General features: G+C 48.2%; 1 protein-coding gene across 1 annotated transcript; it reads left to right on the plus strand.

Annotated features, from left to right (window-relative positions):
• LOC107190727 (microtubule-associated protein futsch-like) lies at nt 1-26,539 on the plus strand. Its single transcript, XM_015579594.1, is given in 11 exon segments — nt 1-41; nt 139-247; nt 1,777-2,019; nt 7,188-7,286; nt 7,516-7,688; nt 7,803-7,960; nt 8,196-8,607; nt 8,708-14,065; nt 14,067-16,583; nt 16,947-26,082; nt 26,238-26,539. Coding segments are annotated over 9 exon segments (18,264 nt in total). The 5' UTR covers nt 1-41; nt 139-247; nt 1,777-1,778; the 3' UTR covers nt 26,408-26,539.
• Nucleotides 26,540-26,756: the final 217 nt, after the last annotated feature.

The raw sequence follows: 26,756 nt of genomic DNA on the forward strand, positions 1-26,756 counted from the left end.
GTCTGCACGCGCCACGGCACGGTACACGCGAGAGGGACAAGGTGAGTAGGGTGGAGCGAGTTGAAGCTTAGACCAGAAAGCAGACTGCTGGGAGACGGTGTGTCTGTCTTCGATTTAAACTCCGACTTTCTTCGACAGACACTTTGCCCTTGCACCTGGGTTTCACGTCCTGTAGAAGGAGGATCCTCCTGGAATATATATCGAGAGATTGCGAATTTAAAATAAAGCAGACCTGCCACGTAAAAAGGTAAGAGACGTACAACTGTCAGTTTGTAGTTTTTCATACAAATTTCTGTTCACGTTCAGTACAAGGGGACCGAGTAGCTTTTCGTCGTAATCTTTCTGAAGAACGGGTGGTGGAGATTTTCGGTTCATCGGTTGGTCTGCGGAAGGGGTTGTTACTAAGCGGTAGACAGTAATGCCAGTACCTACTCGGTGCAATGGTTGTTTGACTTTTCCATTCTACGGATACTTTCGAGCATTTAACTCGACGTACTCGTCGTGACCGTCCGCGTAACCGTTCTTCGATTGTGATTCATCACGTGGATCGACGAAATCTACTTACAAGAAGGGGAATCGTATTGTTCCTTAAAAAGAAACAAATGCAATTCAACGAAATCGATAGATGAGACGAAAATCGATACATGAGAATATCTTTATCTTATGTCCTGTTTTCTAGTCGGTTGGTCAGAATTTGGATCAATGATCTAAGGCTGTGCGGAGAATTTCGGATCCTGCGCATTGGACGATAGGACGTAGCCCTACCGCTTTCAGGAAAAAGGGTCGTGCGAATCCTGCGCAATATCAAGCGCCGACGTTGTCCGCATGTATTCGCGGTGAGACAACGCAGACACTTTTCACGCATATTCTTCGAAATTTTCTTGTTTCGGTAAGATTCTAGTACTATTTGATCGCCTCGTCTCTCTAACGTTTTTTCACTCGAGCAACTTGATTTTTTCGTCCTCACAAGAGAAATCTCTAACTGTAGGACGTCTATGTCGAATCTATTTTCAGGTTGTAGCGAATATTAATACCGCGTTAATTCATTACAAATTTTTTCCATTAGACAGTAGCATGATCTGTAGTCTACTACTGCAACGACTACTACTTCTATCACTACTACTACTTACTACAGCTGGTACTACTACTGCTACTACTACTACTACTACTACTACTACTACTACCACTACTACTGCTACTACTACTACTACTACGACTACTACTATTACTACTATTACTATTACTACTACTACCACCACCACCACCACCACCACCACCATTCTTGCTACTAAACCTACGATATTGAAATTAAAGTTTTCGAATCTTGTTCGACTGTCGGGTTAGTGAACCGATACAATGATCATATGTACTGCTATAGTGTGAAGATTCCAAAAACCATCTTCTTCGTTTAGTTTACTTTTACGGTAAATGTACTCAGATAGAATCATACCAACAATCGACTAAATAATCATGCGAATAATATTGAATAAGAATGATACAACGGTACACGGTCTATCAGTGAAACGATTCTGAAACGTTGCTAGTGGTAACAAGATGTCATGTGTCAGACGCAGCGGCGAGAAGTGACAGTGGTTAGTGTACATGCATACATGGAATAATCAGGCGTTTGTCTCGATGATATACATATGTAGATCTTGTCGAATCGATGATATTCCTAAACGTTATGGATCTTGATGACACGAAGAATTGGTTTTAACGACAAAAGAAGGAAATTCCAAGTGTTCAACCCGTGTTTCCGTGTCTGTTTGATGCTAGCAATGAGTACCACGGATCCTACCGGTGAGGGTGGAGGGGGAGGAGAGATGACTACGATATCGTCGATAAATGTTCAAGAAAACACGTCTCCGGTTACTCCAGGAACCGGGAATCCAGTGGCACCGAGTTCCCAGCAACAACATCCACCACCATCGCCCCTAAGCGGTTGTTATCTTCTCGTTGTGCTTCCAGAGCCTCACACCGCGCAACACAAAGATCTCATCTTGAGTCGTCTATCGAAAGGTGAGTTTTTCCGCTTCCATCATTCCCCCCGTTCCGAATGTTCGGTCGAGTCAAACTTTTAAGTGGTAAATCGCATCGATCGTCGTAAGAAATGAACACGATTCGGATATTACTAATCGCAATAATTTCGATTACGATTACGATTATCATTACAATTGCAGACACACGTAGATACCTGCTCGTTGCTACTTCCGCGCGTGATATCAAGCGGTAACGGTTCTTGTTCGCTGTGCGTACATGTTCGTTCCTTTCGATTTATCGGACAAGCTTACCCAGCAAACTCGATGGGTTCCTCTTGTTGCTAGGCGGAGTTTAAGCGGACGTTGGTTAGCGAGAAAATTAGGCGGCACGTGGATCGTTCGTCCGTACATTCGTTTAATTGTTTGTTCGATTATTCGTTGTTGCCGTTGTTGGCCGTTCGTTTTAAATCAAGCTCGAAAAAGGGGTCAATGTATCGTCACTATTTCTTACGTTTCACGGCTGGTAAATGATCACATAATCATAGATCACGTTTCTGAACACATAAGTATGCTAGAGATTGAACGGTAACGAATATTTTTCATCGCTCGTAGCAATTCGTTAATTGAATAACTGATTGGCGCAAATGTAATCACGACTGTCATCTGTCGCAATCTTTGTCGGGGTAGATGTCCACAGGAACTGTGGAATAACGTAAGGAGGGCAAGGATGCGTACATTCCTTTTGCTTTTTTATTTTTCTATTTTTCCAATTTCCTGCACGACAGCGCGACGCGACAGAAAGATCGAGTTTTAGCGGTCGAAAGAATAGAGAGATGCGTGAAATTCGATAGAATTGTTATAGTATAAATGTAGGGACAGGTGGGGGTAGGGGGGTTGGTAGGGGAAGAGCAGAGGAAATTGTAGGTGGTGGAAAAGAGCATGTAGCAAAAGGTTGGTGCGGCATGCGCATGTTAGTACCGGTCTCCAGTCATCCCCGCAGTCCCCAGAACTTGGATCAATAATCCATCCACTCGGTTGGTAGTGAAAACTGTCGCTAAGCCAAAATGACGACATTATTTCGTCACCCTCCAACACTGCCGAATGCATAACGATTGCACCTATATGTAGATGCATAGTAGAAATATAATTGAATCAAAGGGAGGAAGGAAATGGGGGATAAATTTAGGGACAGTGGTGGGCGTGAGGGAAAATCGAATCGAACGATTCGACCCATTTCCAAAACCCAACGAAACACAAATTCTAAAGTGCACATACGCGCGCGCGCGCGCGCACACACACACACAGAGTAAGATTAGCTAAGATAGCTGTGGTTGGAAGATTAGAAAAATTCATCGTTTCGATTAGACTACTTTCGGTACCTACGTTAGACCGGTATTATACATATATGAAATGCCGATTTTCATATTTCGTGCATGCGCATTTGCGTGTCGGTCGTTTCGTATGCAATGAGCACAATGAAAACGTGCTAACCGGCAACTTATACGTGACTCATAAGTACTCGTACCTCTGTATGTATGTGAATCCATGTGAGGCAAATTTGGCAGGACGATAAACAGATGCGAAGCCATTTCTTGATTGAATATTGACATTCCTGATGGGTTTCTTTGTTTGTTGTACGTGCGAAACTAGTCCAACATGAAAATTTTGCAAATGGCGTGAGACAATAAAATATGTAGACCGAGTAAAAAGTATAAAGTAAAACAGAATCGTAAAGACTGGCATGATAATAGCCGAGCGAGCCGGTGCATGTGCGTGCATGTACACGTGCTCACGGATATTTCACGGGTATCGACACATACGTACACGCAAGGTAGGAAGAGCAGAGCCATACTCTTATGTACATGCTCGATCGGTAGTGGCGGCGGTGGCGACATGAATCATGATTGAGGACGTGGGGAGCATCGAGAAAGTTGGAGTTACACGATGCTTGTAATATCCGGAAGGTCTCTCGTATAGAGGGATCTGTTGGAGATTACACTCGTAGCATACGCATACGTATAAATCTGTATAATACACGTGTTGGTATGCATGTACAGTACATATGTAGATTCACACGCGTTCAAGTGTAACACCGCAACGGCGCGGTGGCGGCGGCGGTGGCCCCTGCATACATATTTCTGTCCAAACACATACACGATTTTAATTTTCATTCAGTTTAGGTAGAATGTCGTCGAGCAGTTTCGACTGCATCGACGTACGAGTACGAATCCAAAATAGAAAGGAGTTTTAGCCGAGTAGATTGGAGAAGCTGCTGAAAATGTGGAGCGAACAAATTTCCTGCAACACGCAATTCTATGGAGATTGTAATACCTACATGAAAGATCGAGGAAACACGCTTGTGCGCTGAAGCGATTTTCCTAAGTAGACTCGATTAAACAACACTACCGGCAATGTATTATAGAAAATTTCTATAGAGTAGGTACACAAGTAGGTATCACGATTATACGATTTTCAGATATGTACTTGTTGTACCCCTCGAATGGAAGGACGACACGATAGGTTCAGCGGTATACGTTTACACAGCTACTGGTATACATAGTAGTTTCATCGTACGTGCAACTGAATATAGTATGTCTAATTTTACCACGGCATTCGCCAGTGTTTTGCTCTCTCGCGTATCTCGTGCTCTTCGAGTCGTGAAACTCGGTTTCTCGATTACCTTGTTCTTGAACCTGAACCTGACCCTTGGACTAATCCATGTATCTTATTTGCCGATAAATTTAGTCGCGATACGGAAAGAAGAGCAATTTTTCTTTATTGCTTCCTGTTCGTCCTTTCGTTCTTTTTTGCTAAGGTAGAGAGGAACATCTCGTCGTACCAACATCTCTCATGAACATTGAGTCGATGTCAACTTGTCAATTAGGCGAAACGAACGAAATATAACGAAGAAGAAGAAGGAAAACCTACTGGAAATCCACAACGATTAGATCGATGACGATTGTATCGGTAAATACTTGTTATTGAAAAATAAGGACATGTGCATCGTCGAATTGGAGAAGCAAAATGTCAAAGTTTCAGTTGCATCTTTGAAGATAAACCCTTGGATCGGGTCTTCGCCCCGGTGTTGTATGTATAAATAGCTACGGGCGCGAGCTAGGTCGATTTCTCTATACTATTCCACCAAGATCGTACATGGCACTTTCAAGTGCCTACCTAATGCACAGACCATTTGACGAATTACTGCACAGTACCTCTACTGTGTGTAAATTTTCCAATTTTTTCAACCTGTCCCGACGATGTTGCTCTCGATGTATATTGGAAGAATATGTCGAATATACAGACACTACACAGATCTGTAGCCACGTAGAGGTAGCTAGAGCTGATTAGAAGAACCTGGAGGAGGTTTCTCCTCGTCGTCGTCGTCGTCGTCGACCTCGTTCGAGACCGAGTGTTTTTTCCTCTCGGCAGATCAATCGTCAGCGGTGTATCAGCAGTTTTCGAAGGAACTTTTTGACCCTGTTGGACAACAAAAGCCTTCGGCCGATATTCCCGCATGCGCTTCTCTCGTGTTTCATCCGATAGATACGCGATGCATACAACACATTTCTCGACGACCTTCCTTATTTTCGGTATTTACGATAAAGACGGGAATCAATGAAAAACTCGCAAATTTGGATTACTCGGGTAAAGAAGTAAGCGTACAAGTTGCGAGGAGGACAACGGAAAACTGTGTCTAAACATAGTTTGGGCAAACCCCTAACGTTCCGAGCATCTGTCGTCGAGCGAGAAAAAACAGAAAAAGGACGAAAAGTCAATGCAAATCGAGAAACGCGATGGAAACGAATACGAGTGTGGTTCTAAGGGACGCCATGGGTGGGGTAAATGCTCCGACGAAGAAACCCACGATTTTGTCTATATTTAACCGAGTATATTCTTCACCACACTGTTTTTAAGTACCGGGTGTACCTATATTCAAGGCAATGGTGGTGGCGGCGGCGGCGGCATCGGCAGCGGTTTAACGCTGTTAATCTTTTCTCGACGGAATCGAGAAGCCAGCCTCTGCCTGTCGATATCGCGATTACGGTAAACCGTAAACAGTAACCTATACCCACAACACCCGCACGAGGAAGATATATCACGCGTCATTGTACCGTCGGTATCCGTCAGATATCATTCGGGTTATCATGTCGTTTCCGTGGATACATGCGTGAATAATTTCGAGAAAGAAAATGTGTTTAGGGGTCGTAAAGTATTAAAGGGCACACGTCCCCCGTTCCCTGTCCCCTTTCTCTTACGTATCTGGCACGGCTTCCCTTGTATCACCTCCAGGGCTTCCGATCAATTTGACACAGGGAGTTTGCTGCTTCTGTGCCTCGACATAACCATTTAAACGGTCCGATACTCGTAATCGTAATATGTATACGTATGTATACTTGTTACGTTTCCAACAACAATATTCAAATATTCGATTAGTCTAATATACAGAGATAATAAGCAAACGCCAATGATCTACTTTAGCCGTACAATGTATTCATCTCGGTCCAAGACGAATATACGAACATATACCACAACTATACACGCATGTGCATCGAATTTAACGAGCAGAAGGTGGAACGTCGTTGTCGTCGTCGTCGTCGTCGTCGTCGTCGTCGTAGCATAAATGCGAATAGAGGAGAGTGGGTGCAGGATACGCGACGATCGATTGATGGCTACTACAGAACGAACCACGTGACGGACGGGGTGCGGTATTCGTGACGTCATGAAACGACTTTTCCCGTTCCTGATCTGTCGTCGTTAAATTCATTTCTCTTTGAACGAACAATGTTTAGTTTATTATCATTCGAATTCCAGCAGATGACGCAGCTGCTCGCGCAATTATTGTTGGAGCTCGAATAAACAACGGCAATGTCGACACACGTATACCCGCAATAATTCTTTTTCTCACCGATTGAACGTCTGGCTTTACCAGGGAATATCGGCAAGAATCTTGTTTGTCCATTTGCGTGGATTTTCCGTGGTTTGCGATATATGCGAGATGGAGGAACAATAGTTTCCCGTCTTCTTAACCTTAGCCTTAGATTACTCGACCCTGAGTATAGCCCCCGCTTTATGAAGCCAACGTAGTGTAGACTCTTGGTTATGACCCATTATATACTTCTACCGGCACCCCGTTCTAGGTCGCGATAATAATTAGATTCGAATGAAAATAGAAACGAACGCCCCATCCGCTCCGATTGAATATTTCAGGCTTTCTATCATGGGACAAGGACAGTTGTCACGTAGATCTGGAGAAAGAATTACTGGCGTTGGTAGCACAAGCACCGGAAGGCGAAGAAGCTCGGAATGGTACTTGACACTTGTATAATAGTTTAGCAAATGTATCTACATACATCTATACATATACGTGTATATCGAGATGCTCCGTATTATTATGTTACCATTTGGTTGAGAACTAACGATACGTTCGAACAATATACATATACACATACATATACATACATACGTGTATAAATACGTACCAACACGGTACGCGATCCTGTTCTTCTTGTAGTCAACGAGACGAATGAAATTTCAGGCGAACGACTGATCCAATACGCTACCGAGAATCTTGTTACGGAAGTTCTGATTCACCCGCAAACAAACACATTATTACAATGTATCCGGAACCTTCTCGCGAGTTTCACGAAACATCGGCACATCATACACGCAGGCTACACCTTCGGTGGAAATGGTTCCTGGATACTGCAAGTACGCATATGCTTTTGCTATCTCCAACGATAATTCTACAGTTACTTATCGTTCGAACGATATCCAGATCGACTGGCTAAACAACCACTACATGCTGATCATCATTTGTTCTAGGATGGAACGTTTAGCATCGCTGATTTCTTAGACGCGTTCAGCGAACACGAGGTACAAAGAGTTTTACGCGCTTACGAGAATAGCGTCACAGTTGACATTCATTGTTCGGGTGTTGGTGATTGGACGACAAACCGGCTGTCCAAAGAAGCTTGCACCAGGTACGTATCGTCGTTCATGTCGTCTCATTATCGTCGTCGTCGTCAACCTTTCAAAATCTGGACAGTACCCATAAAATAAACGCGGTATTATATCGAATATAGTAATACTCGTCCTCGTTAACGATTGTTTGTCCAGTCAACCTTTCAAAATCTGGACAGTACCTATAAAATAAACGCGGTATTATATCGAATATAGTAATACTCGTCCTCGTTAACGATTGTTTGTCCTAAGCAGATCCTGTCGAGTCAGAGTAAATCCCGACGATGTTCTTACCGCTGGAGTAGCCGCAATCACGAGTTTCATCAACTACATTGGACAGTATCTCGGTGCTCAAACACTGGATCAACTCATGGAACCGTCCGACGTTGTGGGCAACATTAGATTTAGTCATCCTACTTTATACGTCTTCCCCGGTGGACAAGGTGATGCCGCGCTTTTCGGCATAAACGGCTTCAACATGCTCGTGGACGGCGGTTTCGCGAGAAAGGCTTGTTTCTGGGACTTTACCAGGCATCTGGATCGTCTCGACGCAGTTTTAGTCACTAGAATCAATAACAGCAACGTCGGTGGCATGTTCAGCGTTCTTCGTAAAAAAAAGGAGATGCACGTTTATCCTCAGATTGGACACTTTTTCTGTAACCTCGTCGTAAGTATTTTATACTTAAACTCGTCGAGTTAACGTTTCCGCTTCCCCCGGTCTGAGAGTAAGAGAAGAAAAATCTAATTTTTGTAATTTTACGCGACAGGAGAGAAGACAGTCGAATTCACCGGACGGAGACAAGGATGTCGATCCTTTGATCTTGAATCTCACCGATCTCGGACAGGAGATGGTTCTCAACCTGCGTCACATCACTTTGCGAGCTCACCCGTGCTACAGAGATCCCGATCCGATTAATCTGTACCATAAAGTCGGCCACGGCACGCTGGATATGTACGTGCTCAGCCCGAGCAAAGACAGCCGCGAAGTCAGGGAATTTATGGCGAAATGGCACTCGTCGGATTCGAAGTTGTTCGCCGGCTCGCATAAGAAAGACTCGAACAACTTGATGTTTCCGATTCAGAATCTCGTCTCGATATGCGTGCTTCTCGTCTGGCAGCCGGCCAATCCCGAGGACACCATCACCAGGATTCTATTTCCCGGCAGTACGCCGCAATACAAGATTTTCGAGGGTTTCGAGCGACTTAAACACTTGGAGTTCCTCAAGCATCCCGTCTGCTCGGCCAAGAGCCTCTCTCCGTCCACGTCGTTGGCCACTCTGCGGGAGAAACCCGTGAAACAAAAACTGGGCTTGCTCGAGAAAGAACCGCCCAAGAGAACGGCGGACGCGAAAAGAGAAAAGAGGGAATCGGCGATAACCGACGGGAAAACGATCAAAGATGACGCGCACGTGAAAGGTGTTCCGCAAGCCGGTACACCGATCATACCGACGAAACCGCAAGCAGCCAAGATCGAAATGAAGGCTAGAAAAGCGGCGGAGAACAAGAAGATCGAGGTGGAAAGCAAGGAGGGCAGAGAGAACAAAAAGATCGAGAAGGAATTGAGAGAGGCGAAGAAGGAGACCGCGAGACGGGAGGCTTCGAAATTGGACGACAAGTCCGAGAAACGGGAAGAAGATGGCGGCGTTAAAAAGGAACCGGAGAAGGTGATCGTTCCGCCGAAAGAGTCGAAACCGAAGAGCGAATCGAGGCGAAAGGAAACGACCAAAGGTGGAGGTATAAAAGTTGGGAAAACCGACACGGTGTCCAAGGTCGGACAAGTGAGGAAAAAGACGAAACAACCGTCGTCGGTCGACAGGAAAGAGAGCGGCGGCGTAGCGGTGAAGTCGTCGCCGACCACTCCGAAAAAGAGCGTAAACGGTATCGCGAGCAAGACCGAGATGTCCTCGAGAACGAGCGTGTCGAAAGCCAGGGCAGTCGTAGCGTCGAAAACGGTAACCGCACCCCCGGCGAAGAGCGCGAAAGACGCGAACAACAGAAAAGTCGTCGAACAAAAGAAGATCGAAAGATCCGCGATAAAAGACGCCGCGAAGGAGGAACAGCAAACCTCCGCCGCGGTCAAAGTGTCCGCAACAGCAAAGCCTAAACCGATAGACAGAAGACCGATCGTACGCAGAGGAAAACCGGTTAGTCCGAGCAAAGTACGCGTGCCTGGAAGCCCAGCGAAATCGACACGAAGCACACCGACAACGTCCGTTAAGTCGGACAAAGACGGTGTAGTTATTCGTAAACCAAAGGGCGACAAAGGTACCGCCGACTCCTCCGCGGTGTCCACACCGTCTGGAATCGAACCGGAAACAGCAGCGGCAGCGGCAGTGGCAGCTGCGAGACTCGCTGAGAAAAGTCTGATCGAGAAATCGGAAGATATTTCGTTGGACTCGATCGAGAGCAAAGTACTGGCCGACCTGAAGGAAGAACGCGAAGTCGTCGAGGAGATCGAAGCGGTGCTCCAGAAAGCTGAACGAATCGAGGAGACGAGAAAAGACGATCGTTTCGAGGGAGACGACGAGATCACGGCGGAAGTCACCGACAAGAAAGAGGAAGACATCACGGAGGAGGATGTCACCGCGGAGATCGAGGACGCACCGAAGAAGGACAGCTTGAGAAAAGGAAGCCAAGAGTTGACCGAGGAGGACGAATACCTGATCGTCGAGAAGGAGGAAGTGTACACCGAGGATTCGATGCAGAGCGGCGAGGGTGAACAGAAGCATATTCTCGACGAAGCCGAGTCCGAGAAGGCGAAAATATTAAAGGACAAGGAACGTTTGGCGGGCAAAGGTGACGAGGATGATCTCGAGGAAGAGGAAGAGGACGAGGAGGAAGAGGAAGAAGAGGAGGAGGAGGAAGAGGAGGAGGAGGAGGAGGAGGAGGAGGAAGAAGAGGAGGAAGAAGAGGAGGAAGAAGAGGAAGGGGAGATCGAGGAGAAGGAGAGAGACGAGAGCGCGGATAAGAGATCGTCGTTGGACGGGTTGATGAAGGAAATGGAAACGGCGATAATAATCGAGAAAGAACAAGAGACAAAGGATATCATTCCGTCGACGATCGAGACTGTTTCGAAAGTCGAGGAGAAGGACGATTCCGGCGGTAAAAAGGACAGCGAGGATATCACGAAAGAGCTCTCCAGCCTGAGCCCGGACAAATTGGACTCGTCCGAGAAGAAAACCACAGACACCGATTTAAAGCCGGAAGCCGATCAAAAGGAACAGATTCCTTCCCAGAAATTGGAGGAGTCGCAGGAGCGAATCTCGACGATAGAATCCGGTGCCACGACAACGGCGCCGACACTTCCGGAAGACGAACGAATTCCTCTGGACGAGATCAAGGAGGACATTGACGAGAAACACGTTAGCGAGGACGTGAAGGAGAAGGATGCTGCTGCTGCTGCTGACGACGACGATGATGATGTTGCTGCTGTCGCTGCTACTGCAGCTACTGCTGTACCGGTAAAAGTTCAGCAACAAGCAGTTCCCGTTACTCTCCCAGGTGCCGCGGCCGTTGTTACCGCGGTACCTCCCACAACTCCGAGTTTCACGAGACCCGCCCAATCTGCGCCGACCAAGCCTGACGACGTTCAGATGTTCGACGTACGACAAACTGCGCCCTGTATGCAGCGTGACATTGTCAAAACACCGGACGAAGTTGCCGATTTGCCGGTTCACGAAGAAGTCGATCCGAAATTCTACCGAATGGACGATTTCGAGAAGGAGAAGGACAAGGAGGACAAGGCTCCTCTGCCAGCCCCGTCGGCCCAAAAGGTCAAAGAACCCCCGACACCGCCGATCAAGGAACAGAAAGGTGTCTTCAGTTTCTTCGGAAAGGTTGCCGATAAATTCGAGAAAGGTATCGACAAGTTGACCAAAAAGTCCAAGAAGGATCACGAAAAGGACGCCGACGACAAGTCCTCGTCCAAGTCCAGCTCACCGAAGGAGCCGAAAGTACAAGAAAAGACGCTTATCGACGATGTCGATATGGAGAAAATGTTCCCGAAGGTGGGCAAAACGACCGAGAAAACGCCAAGTCCCGATGAAATCGCGCCCATCGGCGTACCTGCCACCGGTCTCGTACAAGATCAAACTAAAGACGGTGAGGAACCGCGTCGCCCATCACGAGACGAGGCCGACAAAGTTCCAGCGCACGATATATTGGACGAGACGAAACGAGTATCGCCGAAAGAGCGCACCAGCCCACCGAGGAAGGACACGGCGGCAGTGTACACTGACGAACGCGAACGCTACGACGTTGAGGGAGAAAGGGTGCAGATAACCGTTTCCGAACCTACCGGAAAATCCACGAAGAAACACAGGGACGGTTCGAGGGATTCCTTCGAGTCTCTGGAGGACGAAATTGCCGAGGTGGTGGCGCGTCAAATCGAACAAGCACCGATAAAGGATGCTGTCAAGGACACGCTGGAGGGTGTTGTCGAGAAACTGGAGGAAATGCAGCCGCAAATCGAGGGTGAATCGGCCGACACGCTTGCGAAACAAACGGAGAAAGTACAGTTCGACATAGCGAAAGACGAAGGATTCGAGGCGGTATTCGAGCAAGACGAAGATGCAATTGCTGGAATTGTGAGGGACGTTAAAGAGGCTGTGCGCGATGTCGGGGAAGTTCTCGCGGGCACGGTCGGTATCGAGATCGACGACAAGCCGAAAGACGTCATGGAGATTGTGAAGAAAGTCGCCCAAGTGTTGCGGGATGAACATGATTTCGTTTCGGACAAGGTGCTGTTCGGAGACGAAACCGCTAAACGGTCGCCGCCGTTCAAAGAGGACTTGACTGGTAAACCGAAAGACAGCAGCAGCTCTGGAAAATTGGCCGACCGAGCACCGCTCGTGATTCCGACCAGAGTAGGCATCACCGAGGAGTTTCCGCCTCAAGAAGAGGTCGAGGAGCTCATCGAGCAAATCGAAACGTTGTCGTCGCGTCCGCACGAGGAGTCCAAGGAGTTCGAGGAGACCGAGGAGACCGAGGAGACCGAGGAGACCGAGGAGACCAAGGAGACCAAGGAGATCGATGAGCCAGAATGCGTGAAAACGACGCTGGAACGCGAGACAATCGCGTCTCCGAAACACGAATCAGAGGACTATCGCGGCAGTGTCGAGGAGATCTGCCGAGAAATTTTCAAAGAGGATTCGGCCCGCAGAAAGTCCATGCTCGACGACACGGTCGAACCATCCCGAAAACCCGATGATACCTCGGATCTGATTCAGACGGACGTGATGGAGACCGGAGTGGAAGACGTATGCGTCAAGGAAACCGTCAAACGCCACGTTCCCGAGGAGATCGAAGAGTCGGTGATTGGATTCGATCAGAAGATCTCGCCGGCGAAACCAGAAATCGTGATGGTCTCGCCTGGCTCGACGCCAACCTCGCCGAAATTTGTCACCGAGAAAATCAAGTACGAAAGCAAAGAAGCGTCTCCGACAGACGGTGAATTGCCCGACGATCTAAGAGCTATTGTCGACAATGCGGATCGTCTGGTGGAAGATATTATCGAGCAATTTTTAACGAAAAAAGTAACAATAACCAATGTTATCGTGGAATACATTACGACGGTGAAACGTGTTCCGAGGGAACGGGTGATTTACATCATCGAACAAGTTATCGTGAAAAGAGGACTTTCGGAACGAGACGTGGTCGAGGACGCGCAAACTACATTAAAACTCGAGGGATCTGTTACGCCAGCATTGAGAACGGAACTGGAAAAGTACATTATCAACGAATACATTACCAAGGGAAAACGTATTACTATACGAGTGATCGAGGAGATCACGATAAAGATGATGGTACCGAGAACGATTGTTATTCGAATTATTCAAGATATAATTGTTAGACTGAAAATGGATGTGTCGGTGGACGAGCATCTGTTTGAATCCCAGTTGAAGACAGAAAACAAGGCTGAAGTGGAACAAGACAAGGAACGTACACGTGTAGAGACAAAGAAAACGAAAACGAAAACAGAAGTGGAAGCGGAATCGAAGATGGAAACACGCGTGTCTAAAGAAGAAGAAGAAGAAGAAGAAAAAGAAAGATCGGCTAAAAGGAAAGACGAAGTCGAGGAAGAAGAGGGCGAAGAGGACGGTTTCGTTACCATCGGCAGAAGAAGAAGAAGAAGAAGAAGAAAAAGAAAGATCGGTTAAAAGGAAAGACGAAGTCGAGGAAGAAGAGGGCGAAGAGGACGGTTTCGTTACCATCGGCAGAAAAGTCTCGCGAGAATCGGTCGATATCGAAGAGAAAAAGACAGTGTCGGCCGATCAAACGAAAGAAACTGTACAAGCAACCGGCAAAGGACAGGAGAAAGACGCCACCGATGATTTCGAAGCTGTCGAGCAGGAGTACAAAGTTTCCGACGTCAGAGTCACCGCTCTGGATACCGATAAGGCGTTGTCGCCTGGCGTCGTTTTTACTTCGGTCACGACGGACGAAACCAAAGAAAAAGACTACTCGGCCGAAGAGGCTCTCGAAGACGTCGCGAGCGACGTTGTCGAAGCCGACGAAAAGTTTGTTCACGAGACAAAAGAGAAGCTGGAGAAGGAAGAGTCGCGTGCGGACGCGACCACGATTCCGCAATTGGACAGGGAGAAAATCGCGAGGAAAGAATCAAAGGATCTCGGCGGTTCGACCGCCGACGTGGTAACGGAATCGTCCGAGTCGCTGGACACCGTTGAAAAGTACCTGGACGAAGCGAAAGAGAAAACAGAATCAGCGGAAACTGCCGAAATTTCGCCGACAGCTGAGCAATCTGTCGTAGAGAAATCACCAAAGGACGAATTGCCATCGATGGACGTTGAACCAACAGCTCCGATGATCGAGGCGAAACTAACGGCTGAAATAGAGACGACGGGAGCTCCAGGTGCGACACCCGAGCAGAAATCGAAAGAAGAAGCGGCTCGACCGATAGTCGAGCCGCAGGTAAAGTTGGCTGATGCCACGGGAAGAGCAGCCGAGCCGAAACTGGATATAATCGACGCTGACAAAGACGAGAAGCACGATCACCGCGAGCCAGAAGACACCGCGGAAAAGATAGATAAGAGTCCCGACGACGAGGTTCACAGACCCGGCACGAAATATACCACAGAGGTCGTACCGGCTCGAGAACAAGTCCACGAGCCACCGAAGCAAGTCGATCAAGATACGGATGCGGGATCTGTTCGGCGAATGTTGGTCACAGCGAGCAGCGAAGACGGTGGACACGAGACGGAAATCTGTCCAACCGGTAGCATCACGTTCACCAAAACAGTCACTCCCGACGATTCTCTCAAGGACACGTCGTCGGTCAAGTCAACGCCCGACAAGGATTCGTTGCTTTTGGACAAAGATTCTCTTCGTTCCGGAACAAGTAGCCCCGAGAAGGACAGTATTTCGGAGAGATCGATCCCAGAAGCGAAGGATGTCGGTAAAGTAACACCCGAAGACAGTCTGGAGAAATCGCCCATGGACAGGCGCGACTCGCACGATCTTGAAGATAGCTTGGAGAAACCGGAAGCCGGTAAAACCAACGAAATCACCACCGGCACCACGTCCCCGTCGGTTCACACGGAAGCATCGAAATCGCCGCAGCAGCAGCCGAAAGAGCTTAGCCTGGATAAAGAAGCGATTTTCATAGAAATTCAAGAAAAACCGGTACTTGCCGACGTAGGATCGTCGGAAGCACCTTTCGAGACAGGTGTATCCGAATCACCTGTTTCGACCAAATCACCTACAGAGAAACCGAAAAGTCCAGAGAGCATACAGGATACAAAAGATTCGGCAGAGTCCATCGAATCGTCACCGGTATCATCGATCCTAAAAGCGACTCCTGTTGAAAAATCTGACGTACCAAAGCTATCGGAGAAGGAACCGATGTCGAGGGAAATCGACGAAATCGCTGCTCCAGCCGAACACGCGAAAGAACTCGATGGCAAACCAAGCGAAAAGAGTCCAGGAACAGAAGTAAAAGCAGGCGATACCGTGCACCCTAAAGACGTTGTTCCGGTTGTTGTTGTTCCATCGAACACCATCGACAAATCCAAGACATCCGAGGTAACCGACAAGATGGAATCGACGGATAAAGATACATCCTCAATTGTAACAACTGGCAAACCGGAGAAAACGAAACCAAGCGAACCGTCCGCGTCGTCTGGTGTTTCTACCGAGAAAATTCATTCACTTTCAACGATCGTACAAGACATCAAAGACACGGACAGCGAAAAATCCGGCGAGCCGGACAACAAAATGACAGATGTTATTATCGAGAGTTCAGAACCGTTGACCATCGACATAGAAAAGATCGATGGGACAGAGATCACAGACACGAGTGATCACGCTGTAACTACAGACGCTGCTACCGAGAAACGCGAGCGGTCGGATACCGATGAAAAATCACTCGACAAGTCTCGATCGCCAAGCGTAACGACGACGACGACGAGTCCTGTCAGCGACACAACGGGAACGACAGCGGATAGGCCGAAATCACCGAGCGTAACCATAGACGAAACTACAGACCGAAGGGAGCAAATTGAAATGTCTGTCGAGAAATCTAGATCGCCCAGTGTTGCCAGTGTGTCCAGCGAGGTTAAAGGGCCGATCGATCGTTCAAAATCTCCGAGCATCGCGAGCGAGCAATCCGATAAGAAGAGCGAACCAGTCTCACCGAGCACAGTAAGGGCTTCCGAGGACTTGCAGACCGGTACTGCGGGAAAATCCGATACGGTCGAGAAGCCAGCTGATAAATCTCGATCGTCCAGCTTGACGAGCGGCCCTGGCGAACCGTTCGAATCAACGGATCATCGTTCGAAATCGCCAAGCGTCGAGAAATCTCGATCAGCATCCCCCACTGTTTCGAAACTGGACAGAATAGACGCGGACGCGACACTGTTCGATAAATCCAGGTCACCTAGCGTAGTGAGTTTGTCCGCGGACGTTAAGGAAAGAATGGACGGTGTTGTCGATGAGAAAACCTTGGATAGATCGGCCAGCGCCGCGATCAGCGTTTCCGGCGAAACCAAGGAACACTCCGACCGATCGAAATCGCCAAGCATCTCCGGTGAAAAAGCCGAAATGAAGGATGTCGTCGAAACTGCATCTGTAAAGTCGAGAAGTCCTAGTGTTACCAGCGCTACTGGAAAGCCCGATGAAATAGATATCGATAAAATAGAAACCGACAAGTCCAGATCCCCTAGTGCGACGAGTGTTCCTGACAAACCAGAGGAACCAAAGGAATCATCGGTGGATCGTTCGAAATCGCCGAGCATCTCCGGTGAAAAAGCCGAAATGAAGGATGTCGTCGAAACTGCATCTGTAAAGTCGAGAAGTCCTAGTGTTACCAGCGCTACTGGAAAGCCCGATGAAATAGATATCGATAAAATAGAAACCGACAAGTCCAGATCCGCTAGTGCGACGAGTGTTTCTGACAAACCAGAGGAACCAAAGGAATCATCGGTGGATCGTTCGAAATCGCCAAGCATCGCCGGTGAAAAAGCCGAAACGAAGGATGTCGATGCGGAGACTTCAAGTGGAAAATCCACAAGTCCTGGTATCACCACAGCTACCGAAAAGCCTGATGAAATAGATATCGACAAGTCTAGATCTCCTAGTGTTACTAGCGTTTCTGGAAAACCAGAAGAATCAAAGGAACCATCGGCTGAGCGATCGAAATCACCAAGTATCGCCGGTGAAAAAGCCGAGTTGAAGGATATCGAGTCTATAAGTCCCAGTATCATGCCGACGACGACCATCGATGCCGAAAAACTCGATGAAATAGATATCGATAAAAAAGAAACCGACAAGTCCAGATCCGCTAGTGCGATAAGTGTTCCTGACAAACCAGATGAATCAAAGGAACCATCCGTCGATCGATCGAAATCACCGAGCGTCGCTAGTGAAAAAGTCGACCCGAAGGATGTCGACGAGACTGCAAGTGTAAGGTCTACAGGGTCTAGTGTTACTGCCTTGACCGAAAAGCCTGATGATATAGATATCGATAAAAAGGAAATCGACAAGTCCAGATCCGCCAGTGCGACGAGTGTTCCTGACAAACCAGACGAATCAACAAAGGAACCATCGGTCGATCGGTCGATATCACCGAGCACAGCCAGCGAAAAAGCCGAGTTAAAGGATAGTGTGGTGGATGAGAGTGCAGTCGGAAAATCTACATCTCCCAGCACAACGACCGAAAGATCCGATGAAATGGATATCGATATAAAAGAAATCGACAAATCTAGATCACCTAGCGTTACAAGGGTTTCTGGCAAACCAGGTGAACCAAAGGAACCATCGGTCGATCGTTCGAAATCACCAAGTATCGCCGGTGAAAAAGCCGAAATGAAGGATGTCGATGCGGAGACTGCAAGTGTAAAATCCAGAAGTCCTAGTATCACCACCACTACCGAAAAGCCCGATGAAGTAGATGTCGATAAACAGGAAATCGACAAGTCGAGATCCGCTAGCGTGACAAGCGTTTCTAGCAAACTCGAGGAACCAAAGGAAGAACCATCCGTCGAACGATCGAATTCACCAAGCATCGCCAGTGAAAAAGCCGACTTAAAGGATGTCGACGAGACAGCAGTCGGAAAATCTAGATCTCCTAGCACAACGACCGAGAGGCCTGACATCACAGAGCTCGATGAGAAAGAGATTGAAAAGTCTAGATCACCGAGTATAGCCAGTCCAGGTGGTGATTCTACGGGATTAACGGACCGTTCGAAATCACCTAGCATTGCCGACGAAAAGGACCTTGAGAAGCCCAGATCGCCCACTACAGTGACCAGTAGTAGTGTGCCAGGTGAAAGCAAGGCACAGCTTGATCGATCGAAATCGCCAAGCGCCGCTAGCGAGAAATCCGAAATGAGGGATGTCGACGAAATTACAAGTGTAAAGTCTAGGACACCTAGTATTACTACTGCTATTCCTACTCCTATTACTAGTATCACCACCATTACCACCACCACCACCACCACCACCACCACCACTACTGAAAGACCCGATGAAGTGGATATCGATAAAAAAGAGATCGACAAGTCTAGATCACCTAGCGTTACAAGCGTTTCTAGCAAACCAGACGAATCAAAGGAACCATCAGTCGATCGATCGAAATCACCAAGCATAGCCAGCGAAAAAGCAGAGTCAAAGGATATCGATGTGTGTGCAATTGGAAAATCTACATCTCCCAGTACAACGACCGAAAGACCCGATAAAATGGATATCGATGAAAAAGAAATCGACAAGTCTAGATCATCTAGCGTTACAAGCGTCTCTGGCAAACCAGACGAATCAAAGGAACCGGTATCAGTCGATCGATCGAAATCACCAAGCATAGCCAGCGAAAAAGCCGAGTCGAAGGAGATCGATGAGACTAAAGTCGGAAAATCCAGATCTCCCAGCACAACGACCGAAAGACCCGATGAAATGGATATCGATAAAAAAGAAATCGACAAGTCTAGATCATCTAGCGTTACAAGCGTCTCTGACAAACCAGACGAATCAAAGGAACCGGTATCAGTGGGTCGATCGATATCACCAAGCATAGCCAGCGAAAAAGCCGAGTCGAAGGAGATCGATGAGACTAAAGTCGGAAAATCCAGATCTCCCAGCACAACGACCGAAAGACCTGACGTTTCGGAATTGGACGAGAGACCACGTTCGACGTCTAGATCACCGAGTATAGCGAGTCCAGGCGGTGATTCCGCGGAATTAATGGCCAGGCCGAAATCACCCAGCACTACCATTGAAAAAATTCATTCGAAAGATATCGATGACAAGGTATTTGAAAAATCCAGATCGACCAGTCTTGCAAGCCTTTCCGGCGGCGAGCGAACGGAATCGGTTGATCAAACAAAATCGCCGTCGAGCGTCGCCAGCGAGAAATCAGAATCGAAGGACGTTGACGAGCCTACAGTTGGTAAATCTAGGACTCCTAGCATCACCGCTGCTACACACTACGAGACAGATGTCAGCGAGAAAACACTCGACAAATCTAGATCACCGAGCATAGCGAGTCCGGGTGTTGATACTGTCGGTGTAATGGACGGTTCAAAGTCCAGATCCAGCATTGCCGGTGAGAAGTTTGAGTCGCGAGACGTTGACGAAAAGTCGCTAGAAAAATCGCGATCGCCCAGCGTAACAAGCGTTTCCGGAGAATCGAAAGGACCGGCGGTCGATTGTTCGAAATCGTCGAGCGTCACCAGCGAGAAATCCGAATTAAAGGATCTCGCCGACACACCAGCAGCTGAAACAACCAAGTCTCCGAGTAGCATTAGTACTAGTGAAAAGCCCGATATCAAAGACATCGACGAAAGAGTACTCGACAAGTCCAGATCACCGAGTGTAGCGAGTCCGGGTGGTGAATCCGCTGCAGCGACGACGGATCGTTCGAAATCACCGAGCATTTCCGGGGAAAAAATCGACTCGCTAGGTGTTGACGGAAAGATGCACGAAAAGTCTCGATCGCCCAGTCTTGCTAGTGTTTCCGACGAACCCAAGGAAGAACCGGCCGATCGATCGAAATCGCCAAGCGTCACTAGCGAGAAACCTGAAACGAAAGATGTCGACGAAATTACAAGTGTAAAGTCCAGGAGTCCTAGTACTACTATCACCACCGAAAGGCCCGATGAAATATACATTGATAAAGAAGAAGAAATCGTCAAAGCAGAAGAATCAAAGGTACCGTCGCCGGTTGATCGATCGAAATCGGCAAGCATCGCGAGTGAAAATGCTGAGTTACAGGATGTCGATGAGTCTGCGGTCGGAAAATCCCGATCTCCCAGTACAACGACTGCTGAAAAGCCTGACGTTTCAGAGGCCGACGAAAAAGCAGTTGAAAAGTCTAGTAGATCACCGAGTGTAGCTGATAGTACGGGTGGTGATTCCACGGGATTAACCGATCCCTCGAAATCACCCAGCATTGCCACTGATAAACTTGAGTCCGGATCGCCTAGCCTTGCAGCAACAAGCGTTTCTGCCGCTGAGGCAAAAGAAACGGCGTCGAGCGTCGCCAGCGAGAAATCGGAATCGAAGGACATCGATGAGCTTGCCGTTGTTAAGTCCAGAACTCCTAGTATTACCGCTGATAAACACGACGAAACAGAGATCAGCGAGAAAACACTCGACAAGTCTAGATCACCGAGCATTGCGAGTCCAGGTGTTGATACTGTCGGTGTGACGGACGGTTCGAAGTCAGCCAGCATTGCCGACGAGAAGATTCGAAGCGATTCGCGAGATATCGATGAAAAAATAGAAGAAAAGTCTCGATCAGCCAGCGTGACAAGCGATTCCGGGGAATCCAAAGCACCAGCAGCGATTGATCATTCCGAATCGCACGGTATCGCCAGTGCGAAACCTGAATTAAAGGATCTCGATGAAACAGCAGTTGGAACATTGAAATCTCCGAGTAGTACCGCTACCGAGAAGGGACTCGATAAGTCTAGATCACCGCCGAGTGTAGCGAGTCCGGATCATCCGAAATCACCCAGCACAGCCAGTGAAATGGTAGATTCGAAAGATGGCGACGATAAAGTATGTGAAAAGCCCAGATCGACCGGCATTGCCAGCAGCGTTTCAGCCGTGAAACAAAAAGAATCGGTCGACGGATCGAAATCACCGTCGAACATTTCCAGTGAAAAACCTGAATCGAAGGACATCGATATCGAGCTTACGGTAGAAAAATCCAAAACCCTCGGTGCTATTACTACAATCGCTACTTCGAGTGCTAGTATTGAAAAGCACGATACAGAGACAGGGGTCGATGGGAAAGTACTCGATGAATCTAGATCTCCGAGTATAGCCGATAAAACATCGTCCACTACCCGTACCAGTGAAAAAATCGACTCTAAGGAAGTCGACCGTGAGGCGGCGCTCGATAGGTCTAGATCAGCAAGCGTTACCAGCGTGTCTGGTGAACCGAAGGAATCGATGGATCGCTCGAAATCGCCGAGTGTCGTCAGCGAAAGGTCGGAAACGAAGGACGTCGATGAAACCGCAAGTGTAAAAACATCCAGCAGGTCCCCAAGCACCTGTATAGACGAATCTGGCACAACGGTTCCCGTTGCCGATGTCAACACGCCGGACGAGTCTAAGTCAACCGATGCAGCGAGTCCAATTATTATCGATGATTCGACGAGCAGTATGGTGCGTTCTGCAACAACCAGCGATATCGATGTGAAAGTGGACTCGAAAGATGTCGTCGAGGATGGCACGGTAGTCGGGAAATCCGGAGCTTCGATGGAAAGAAAAGAATCCAAGGGCATCGATACTTCCAAGGTAGATATAGGTACGCGTGGATCATCTGGTGTTACTGCCAGCGATGATACCGAGAGCAGCATTTGCGGGAAATCCAAAGGCGAGCAGTCCGATTCGGAGGAGAAAAAGTCCGTAGATAAAGACTGTGACGAAACGCCGGCAGATAGATCTCGATCTCACAGTTTATACGAATCCGGTGACAAGACTCCTTCCACCGGATCAAGAGGTGCAAGCATATACGAGACAGAGAAAGAAGAGGTTGAAGAGCAAGTGAAAAAGGATGCCGCCTCTGTAGAAACAGGCACGCGAAAACCGAGCATCGATGAAAAACATTCACCCGAGTTATCGTCGAAATCCGGAGATTCCACGGGCATCAGCATCGCTCCTATAAAACTAATCGATAAAGAGTTGGGAATTATCGGTGACACAGACACCACTGCAACGATTCGCAGCGATGGGAAAACCGATCAACAGGGAGAAGGAAACGAAGAGGACATCGTCAAAGTGACGGCCGAGAAAAAAGCTGATATTGAAAGGTACATCACGGAGGAATACGTACGGAGGAAGAGAAAAATTACGACATCCGTGATAGAGAAGATCGTTATGACGTATTCGGTGCCGGAGTTCGTAGTGATGGATATCATAGAAACAGTTATCGCGAAAGCGAACGTACGCAGAGACTCGGTGTTCGACTTTGCGCTGGAGCAAGAAATAGCAAGGGCGGAAAAAGACGCGGCGGAGGAACTTGAACGATCTGCCGTAAAAGATACCGAATCGACATCGTTGACGTTACGGAGAGCAACAGAGAGTATCGGAGACGGAATGCTATCGGTGGGCCAAGATCGACACATCGAGAGAAAAGATGCCAGCGGAGGTTCTCGAAGTCCCAGTGTATGTTCCGAACAGATCGCCTCCGATAAATCTACCCAGGACAGCCCCGTTCGTTCCGAACCGCACATCGACGAGGAAGTCTCGATCTCGGAAGAGAAGAGAACAGAAATCGAGAAACTACTGGACGAGGAGTTCATCAAAAAGGCAAGAAAGATCACGGAGGAGAGTTTGGAGGAGATAATTCTAAGAAAAGGCCTGCCTCGATACATTATCTTGGAAATAATCGAGGAAACGATAGCGAAGAGGAAACTTTCTAGAGACTCGGTGATCGATTCGCTAGATATCTACCAAGACGACGACGACGACGACGACGATAACGAGCCGAATGAGAGCTACGAAAAGGAGGATTATCGTTCCGAGAAGGCTCGTTACGAAATTCCCGACGACCATAGAAAGTCAGGTTACGGTTATACGACGGCCGAGTATCCGGAAACGCAGGGAGAGGGACAATTGCACGGCTCGATTTCCGATTATCCGGTGAATTACGAGAGCCAGTTTCACAAAGCGTTTGTTGGCGGAATGACAGAGATACGTACCACTCACATTACGACGCAAACCCCGGACATTACTCGCGACGGGACACCGGATTCAACTTCGGAACCTACGGCGTCCACGGTCGAGAGGGTCGAGGATAAATCCGTCGGTAGTAAATCGTCCGATCTTCGTATTTCACCGGACAAGATAGGCACGATTACATCACACCCGACGGAAAAGGGAACCGGCGCATCCCCTACAGAAATAATTAGCCTGTTCAAGGACAGCAAAATAGAGGGAGACGTAAAGCAACTGGCCGATTCGAGTATCGCGGTTAAGCTGACAGAGGACGATAAAGGGGAAGATGTAAGTGGCGGCGGCGGCGGCGGCGGCGACGACGACGACGACGACGACGACGACGACGTTACCGTAGTCAAGAAAATCGTGAAACGCGAGGTAATGGAACAACAGCAACCCGAAATAATCACCGAAACAATTAAAAAAGTGATAAAACGCGAAATTATCGAGCAGGATGAACCAGTGGTGATCACAAAAGTGATTAAACGCGAAATCGTCGTTCCCGAGGACGAGATTACCGATCCCAAAGAGTTGGAGAGATTAAGGAAAATCATGGCCGAGGAAAAAGAATCGTCGGAAGTGATCGAAACGATAACAACCAAACTAAAAACGATCGTAATTACTCAAGAATCGAGCGTCGGGGAATCCGTGGACGAGAAGGGAGAATCATCGGCGAAAAAAACGAGCCAAGACGTCGATAAGAGCCCGAAAGGGAAAAGTTCCAGCGAAACAGCAGAACGAAGCGACAGCTCGAAAGAAGAGGCAGAAGCGACAGAAGAAACAACAGTCACCAGCGTCAAGTCGGATGATTATTTGACAGCGGACGAAGGCACACCAGACCTGAAACAAACGACTGATATCAGAAGAGACGAAGAAAAAGATGGCGAAGGGAAAGTAGAAGCAGATAGAGTTATAAATGCGGATAAAGACGGCGAGAAATCCGCACAAAAGGATAAACGACCAATGTCTCCTCTTAGGCGAGACATTGTCGCGGATGTGATCAGTGGTACCGTTCAATCCCACGTCTCTGGAAGATCTACACCGGACAGCAGAAGATCCGACAGATCGTTGACAGCGACGCCGGAAGGCTTTCGATCGGGCGAGGTCATACGAACAATCATCACGACAACTAAAACCGTCTCGGACGAAGGTGAGATCGTAACGACAACCAGAGAAGTCACAGAGACGACAAACGAGAAAGGTGAGACGGTAGTTTTGGCGGAGAAACTCGACGTCAAGGTGGATGAGTATCTGCCTAGCAAAGATGCCGCTGAATCAGCCATCAGCAGCGTGATCGGTGGTTTAAAGTTGTCCGAGTCGGAGCGTTCCGAATCGAAGGACGCAACGCGCGAAACCGGCAAGGATGCCAAAGATTCGAACGATGCCAAAGATACTAAAGATGCGAAAGATGGCGAAGGAGGACCGTGTTCCTCTTCGATGAGTCGGAGTAGCCATCGTTACGGATATCTACCGGAATCGAGCGAACGAATCGAGAGCAGTAGCGAAAAACATGAAGGATCGCCAGTTGCGTTTTCGACAGCCGCAATGAGCAGTAGCTTTTACGGCGAATTGCCCGCGGTCCCGTCACCGATCAGTGCCATGAAAACATTCCAGGAGGACGTTGTCGGTATACGGAAAACCAGCGGCCCTGTCCCGGCACCGAGCGATTCGACGTCGAAACTGTTGTTCACCGTGGAGAAAGAGTATGCGGCGGCGGCTGGTTACGAGGAGAAACCGGATCCAAAGAGATACGTCGACGAGGCCGATCTCGACTTCGAGAAGGCTCTGATGGAATGCAAGGAAATTAAGGAACCCCTCGAATCGCTGCGCGGCGGAGTATCCCTGAGATACACGAACGGCAGTGCTAGCCGCGACCAAGTGTCCGACGACACGGTGACCGAGAGAAGTACCGACGACACGAGAACCGAACAACCAAAGAAAGATCCTCTCGACGGATGGGGATCACCGTTGGGCCTTCCGTCGCCCAAGCCGCCGCGACGATTCAACCTAAAAACCCCGACGACACAGCCGACCAACTCGAATCAACTGGAAACGGCGGATGTCGGAGAACGTTTCGATGCCGTGAACGAATGGGGTGAACCTCTTCGGCTACCTTCGCCCGCCCCGGTTCCTGTCACCAATGAAATATCGAACAAAGCCACTCCAGGTACACCCAGGAAAGAGAAGAAACAAGCGAGAAAGGTGTTGTCGGAAAATCTCAAGAATAAAAAACGCTCGGAGAGTCCCGGAAAGAACGAGAAGAAGATCAAGGACTCCAAGAACAAAATTCAACCGGTGTACGTGGATCTGACGTACGTGCCTCATCATGGCAACTCCTATTACACGTCGTTGGACTTTTTCAAAAGAGTTCGCGCGCGATATTACGTCTTTAGCGGCACTGATCCGAGCCGAGAGGTTTACGACGCGTTGCTGGAAGCTAAGAAGACTTGGGAGGACAAGGATCTTGGTAAGTTTCCTTTTCGTTCTATTAACAATGATTTCCGTCACACCGACTCTCTTCAAGACACACGATTCGATTATCGCATAATTAAATCTCGAAACGAAGTTGCTATTAATTGCAATTAGTTACGATTCAATTGACGCGTGTCTCTTATTCCCCAGAGGTGACCATAATACCGACTTATGACACGGACACGTTGGGCTACTGGGTAGCCGATAACGAGGAGGCTCTTGCTGCGAATCATATTGACCTTTCGCCCTCGGCATCCCGATGCACGATCAATCTTCAAGACCACGAGACTAGCTGCAGTGCCTACAGACTCGAATTCTAGGGATTGGCAGCCTGCTCAGCCGTAATAGTCCAGTTCTGAGCGGCGTCTAGAATATATATACCACCACCACAACCACCACCACCGCCGCCGCCGCCGCCGCCGCCGCCGCCGCCGCAACCGCAACCACCACGACCACCGTTTCGTTACTGGGCTCGTTTCCATGGAAAGTAGAATCGACGATGCAAAACATTACAATTTACCGTTCCCGTTATTCCTATTTGCCAGCGGCTTCTGAACAGCCGGTTTAGACATTTTCTTCGAGAGACTCTGTCCAATTGGTCTTTAGTTTAAATCGATAATCGATGCTTTCCACGGCAACAGAATCGTTACAGCTATTGTCGTTTTTCTT

This window comes from Dufourea novaeangliae, unplaced genomic scaffold (genome assembly GCF_001272555.1).
Source record: "Dufourea novaeangliae isolate 0120121106 unplaced genomic scaffold, ASM127255v1 scaffold196, whole genome shotgun sequence".
Lineage (NCBI taxonomy): Eukaryota > Metazoa > Arthropoda > Insecta > Hymenoptera > Halictidae > Dufourea > Dufourea novaeangliae.